A 5933-nucleotide genomic window follows, 5' to 3' on the forward strand; every position below is an offset into this window, starting at 1 on the left:
AAAATAATTTGTATAACAATGTAAGGATATTAAGGTTAAAGAAGCTCTTTAATGTAACTTAATGTTAAAAGATTTCTTTTATTATTAAATTGAACATCGTAACAAAAGGAAAACTTCAAAACATTATACACTACAATCCAAAATAGAAGAGTAAAGTAAGCAAATGGCACCAATGCACATATTTTATGCAAAACACATGAACCATTTGTTTTGGGTACAAATATGATCTACTTGTTTAATGAATGATGTACAAGTATTCTTACATTAATAATGCATGGCAAAACATGCAATAGTTGAAAGTCTTATATTGCATACATTAGATTTTGGATACATTTCATATCCAAAGATACTAGATTGTATGAGTAGCAAGTTTGATGTGCAAAACATCAAAAGTGTGATTTTAATCAATTTGAGGGACTAAAAATAGCCACATCAATAAAAATCTAAAATGGTCAATATTATCAAAACATATAATTCGTATATTTTTTGAAGAAAAATGGCATTAAAAAAACTTGGAAAACATATGAATGATGTGTTTGTACGTATCTATTCAATTTGTTTGAACAATTAACCATAAAAGAGAACCAAAATTGAAGAGATTTAACTAAGAATGTAATTTCTGTATAAAACACTGATTTTTTCTTTTTTTTTTAAATGACTAAAAGTATTACTTTAATAAAATTACTAATTTTAACTTTGGAAAAAAATTATGAAAGAGAAAAAAACAATTAAAATAGTAGACAGATCATAATTTTCAAAGATATTTTTAAAAATGAAAACAGAATTTACAAAGTAATTTTTTGACACATTATGAAATAAATTGATTGAAAGATGCAAGTAGGCAGCAGGCAAAAAATGATAAACAGTAATCAATTGAAAGATTTATAAAATAGAAATTGATGTGTCTACCATAGGATCACAATAATGCAAATTCTACATATATGCCTCAAACCAAAATAATAACATAGAATAAAATTTTCAGAATAAAGGCAAAGCTGATAAAAATTAAAATAAAGTAAATAAAAATTTAAGAGTTTAACCTCTTATGAGATTTTATTTATTTATTTATTTATAGGTCTACCAAAATAAAAGCATTATCAAAATAATAGAATGTGTTGACCTAAATATATACGAAATATATGTATTACGAGTTTTAAGAATAAAAAGTTGAAGTACATTAAATAAATAAATAAATAAATAAATCAGTTAGACCTTTATAAGCAATATAATATATCGTTATTTATGTCGTTAAATTGCATGAATTTATTTATTATTAGTATTAGAATTATAAATTATTCATCACATATTTTGTTATTTTTAAAATATATTATAAATTTATAAAATAATCAAATGAGGCAAATAAAATTGATAAAATATTATTATTATGGAGTTGAATTATTAAGAGATAGGAAAAAATGCTCTCTTATTTCATCTTAATACAACTATATTGGAAAATTTTAAATAAAAAATAAAAAATTCCAATGCTTCGACATAAAATTTTAAAATATATTGACATTCTTATAATACAATTATTAAGTAAATGAAATTTTTGAAATTAGAATTTATATTTTTGAAAAAAATTCTACACAAAAGACTGTAAGATCTATTATTTTTGCAGGAGAAAAATTCAGGTTTTATTTTTAATATAAGTAAAATAAACAAAGATTTTGAAGATTTTTCCTTTCCTTTAGGTAATAGTAAAGAAGATCTTGACATAATTAAAACCATGTTCATGAATAAAAAATGAATATTCAGAGACAAAAACATTGACATGAAAAGATGTTATGACACGATTCAAACAAGTAACATACAATTTTAAAAAAAAAAAAAAAAAAAAAAAAACATTTATAGTAGTAATCCAATTTGTTATAAATGCTATTTGATTAATACAACTATTAGAGAAATACACTTTAAAAATAGAAGTAATACATGCATTTTTTATTTATATATTTATTCAAAATTATATACAAAATTGTTTTATAAAAATGTCAAATTTAAGAGATGTTACATACAAAATAATATAAAATGGATGTTGAGATAATTAACTAAGACAGGTTATTTTTATATTGATTTATATTCAGTATTTTTTTATTTTACTTTTGATCTTTTAATTTTTTTGCATCAAATTTTGAATTATAAATTTTTGTTATATTTGTTATTTGTCCTTACTTGAATTTTTTTTTTATCTAAAAAAGTAATTAAGTTTTCCTTTTAAAAAATATTCAAACTTTACTTGACTTTTAAAAATACCTTTCAATCAAAACTACATACAAGAATTTGAATCAAGGCATAAAATAATTACAAATACATACAATCTAAGTTTAAGGTAATGATGTTTATTGTTTGCATACATTTTTCAAACAAAGTTCAAATTCAAAATTCTGAGGTACATCAAATTAAAGTTATTTTTTTCCTCTTTTTTACCTCTGCTTTTAAAGATAGTATGTTGGTCTAATTTCGAACTGAACTTTTTTGTACAATCAATTGCAAACCAAGCACAAAATTTAAAATAAGAATAAAAAAGAAAAAAATATATAAATTCAATCGTTTTATCTTCAAGTGTTTATAAATCATTTGCATGTACCTATGTTTTTGTATATAAATTGTAGTTCAGTCTAATAAAAAAATAAAAAAATAGTTAGTTGCTTGTTTAATTGATCATTTTATATCATTCATTATGCCCAAAATAGTTTTAATATATAAATATAGATAGATAGATAGATAGATAGATAGATAGATAGATATTCTCTATTTAGATAATTCAATCATTTCAAATTTTGATACAAATCATACATTTTTTTAAAACCTTGTACTCATGAATTTCGACATTATATCTCTTAATTTAAGAAATAACAATAAAATTTGATCAATCAAGGAATAATCAAAAATCAAAAATTAAATTAAAACCCAATCAACTGCTGTACCCAATTAATACAAAAATTGGATCCTCATTTGCATCCAATCACATTTGCATAAAAATGGAAAGCCTATTCTTTCCGTGATATAATTTGCCACCATATAAATTAAAATCCTTTTTATTTATTTTCATTTATTTACTGAGCTCACTCTTAAACCAAAGTTCAGTAGTTTTCCATCCAAAACATACTTGTTTTCCTGCAATAAGCATTATTTAACAATTATGAATACAAGTGCCACCAACCCTTCAGCATGGATAGTCAGTCACTCTCATCGTAAAGTCTGACCTTCGTATTTAAGCTTTTCCCCAAACCTGTTCTTATCATGCAGCTCTTCACCAAAAAATGGAGCATTGCTGGGTGCAGCAAAAAGCTTCGTTAGGGTTAGGATTTCACGTCTTTCCCTGATGTTGCGGAACTAGTGGATTCTGCTCCAGATGACATCTTGCCTTGCTTTTATACTTGTAGAATATTACTCTGTTTATGCCTCAAGCTTGCTACTGCAACCATCCAGGAATTCAACAGTAGAGATTCTATTCACTTACTGAAGTTTGCAATTCTCCTGCGTCTGTGTTAGATGGCGATTCTGCTGATAGAATTTTGAGTTAACAAGTATGCTTTTGAACAGGACAAGGATATTGGGTAGAAATGCAGACAGTGGTGTGGGATTGAGAGAACACAGTGCCATAAAATGAGACAATTTCAATTAGAAGTGTAAGCCATGCAGGGATGAATCTACAAATTTCACAATGGACATTCCCAGATTGCTTCATAAAGACTGATACTGATATGCACTTAAAACAAGCATGAGTGAGTTACCATTGCTGTACCACAAAGTGACTGCTCGAATGTCTCTCGATTGCTCTTTGTAAAATTACACCAGCCATCTGGCGTTACATGGCCACAGCCACGGGAAAAAATAAGCGTCTCAACCTCTCGGAAAGCCTTACGCTCCGCAATTAAGGGGTGGACAACTTAAATCAAGAGTTTTCCGCTAATACGCACAAACCTCCCAGCAGAAGTTAAGTCGAGCTGCTGTTCAGTTAGAGGGTTTAGGACACCGCACTTTCCCCCTTCATTCAAGGGCTAGGACACCGCACTTTCCTTCATAGAAGAGAAAAGAAGAAGAGGGGAAAAAAAGATGTTAAGGAACATCGCTATGTATATACTTTGTATTCAGACCTTCCGTCCGCAGCTGCAGAAAGCTTCGGTCATTATACAATCTATAATTACATTATAACAGGAGGCAGTGTCGCAGAATCATGTGGCGTAGTTGACATGATTGGAGTAATTTCGGGTTCCCGCACCTTCCCAACCCATCCACTCCTCCCACTCCTCCCAGGAATCACCCGATACCCCCGCAAATCCTTCCAAATTGTCCGATAAGTCATCCTCAAACTCCCCGAATCGAGAGGATGTCGTGCTCAAAAGCGACTGTAAAAACACGCAAGATGCACAAGGTCAGCTACCATTTCACAAAACGTTCCTGATATTAGGCATATTTCCGGAATGTACCGCTCACATTTCTATTAATTACAACATACAGATCTAAAATTTGGCAAATTGGAGACTAAAGCGAATTTTCCTGGTGCACATTGCAGTGGGAAAAGTACCTCGTAAGCAAGATTGATCTGTTGGAAATTTGTAGTGCAGTGATTGCCGTCGCAGACATCGGGGTGGTATTGAAGCGCAAGACGTCTGTAAGCTTTCTTAATCTCGTGCTTGCTCGCACCGGGAGAGAGACCAAGAGTGTTGTGATGATCCCTCGAAGACGCGCCGGCATGCGCCATCGTCACCAAGCCGAAGCCCGATTTCCGCCTGGGGCTGGTGCTTGAACCAGAAGTCCCGACGCTTTTAGGTGAAGAAAACATCAGAGACTCACTCTGAAATGTGGTTCGGCAAATAGGGATGGACTTGCTGGTAATCATTTTGGTAGGAAATGTTGCCTGAGATTAGAAATGATAATTCGTGGTACTTCTGGATCAAATCTTTCATCAGATATGGCTATTCCTTCTCGTAAGGTGCATTCCAGGAAATATTCTTCAAATTGGGTGTTAATCCGGATTGCGGTAAACTACAAAAAGAACACCTTCCACACGTACCTCACAAAGACTCCTTCGTAATCTACACGACTTCAGACTAATCAGACAAGCTGTATAAACAGCAAACAACTCCCCCGAAAGCTGCCCCTCCCTCGCAGTAGAGAAAACCACCAATCTAGAAATGCCGCCGCGGCCACTCAAGGCTCCACCCTAAACCCACCTCAAAACCGCTACAACACAAGCCAAAACCAACACACCACGCCTTGGAGGCACCAAATCCACAAAGACGAACAACGATCACGAGGCAAACACAAAAAGCTCGCAGGTAGGAAGCGACACTACAAAAACGAGAACAGAAGAAAGGTATCTTGGGACGGGCAAATGCTTTGTAGCTCTCAGGGCACAGCCATGGGACCCCTCCACGGAAGAAGGACACCACCAGTTTATCCAAAACCAGCTAATTCTGAACTGCAAGTCAATTGCCGAAGACGTGTACTCAGCCCCAGCACAAGTTATCCTCGACGGATAAAAGCAAGCGCTAATTATGGCGAATCCTCGTCACGCAGGGGGAGTTGTTTGGGGCGGTACGACGCTGTGTAACTCAGTCTGCAGTGAGAGCTAGGGCTGGATCTGCGCTTCTGCCAAATTGCAATTCCTCCTTCGGGGGATGAGCGAATTGAGGAGATGGGTCATGAGTTGTCCCCATTCGTCAGGGTTTCTAAAGCTGAATCCTCGCAAACTCGAGTTCGGATAACTCGGTTTTCAACTGGAATGAGTCACCACGGGGAGTTCTAAACTGCCATCAGCACAGACATGACTCACGACCCAGCACCTTTTCGCAGTCGTCGTTTTCTGATTCATGACAATTATGGCGAAATCCTAACGAAAGGGATTGTCGTATCTTTCCGGATCCGATGCTCCCAGTTCTAGGCCCGTCACACATCTGGTGTCTCACAAGCTTACCCTACTCAGCTCT

The 5933-nt window shown here is 33.2% G+C and overlaps 1 protein-coding gene across 1 annotated transcript; it reads right to left on the reverse strand.

Annotated features, from left to right (window-relative positions):
• Nucleotides 1-3742: 3742 nt before the first annotated feature.
• On the reverse strand, nt 3743-5303 carry LOC112279296 (chaperone protein dnaJ 8, chloroplastic). Its single transcript, XM_024513584.3, has 2 exons — nt 4529-5303; nt 3743-4349 (listed from the first exon to the last, which is right to left on the reverse strand). Exons 1-2 carry the CDS (start codon nt 4841-4843, stop codon nt 4176-4178), a joined length of 489 nt encoding a protein of 162 aa, XP_024369352.1. The 5' UTR covers nt 4844-5303; the 3' UTR covers nt 3743-4175.
• Nucleotides 5304-5933: the final 630 nt, after the last annotated feature.

The sequence above is a fragment of the Physcomitrium patens genome, chromosome 3 (genome assembly GCF_059467195.1).
Source record: "Physcomitrium patens ecotype Gransden chromosome 3, ASM5946719v1, whole genome shotgun sequence".
Classification (NCBI taxonomy): domain Eukaryota; kingdom Viridiplantae; phylum Streptophyta; class Bryopsida; order Funariales; family Funariaceae; genus Physcomitrium; species Physcomitrium patens.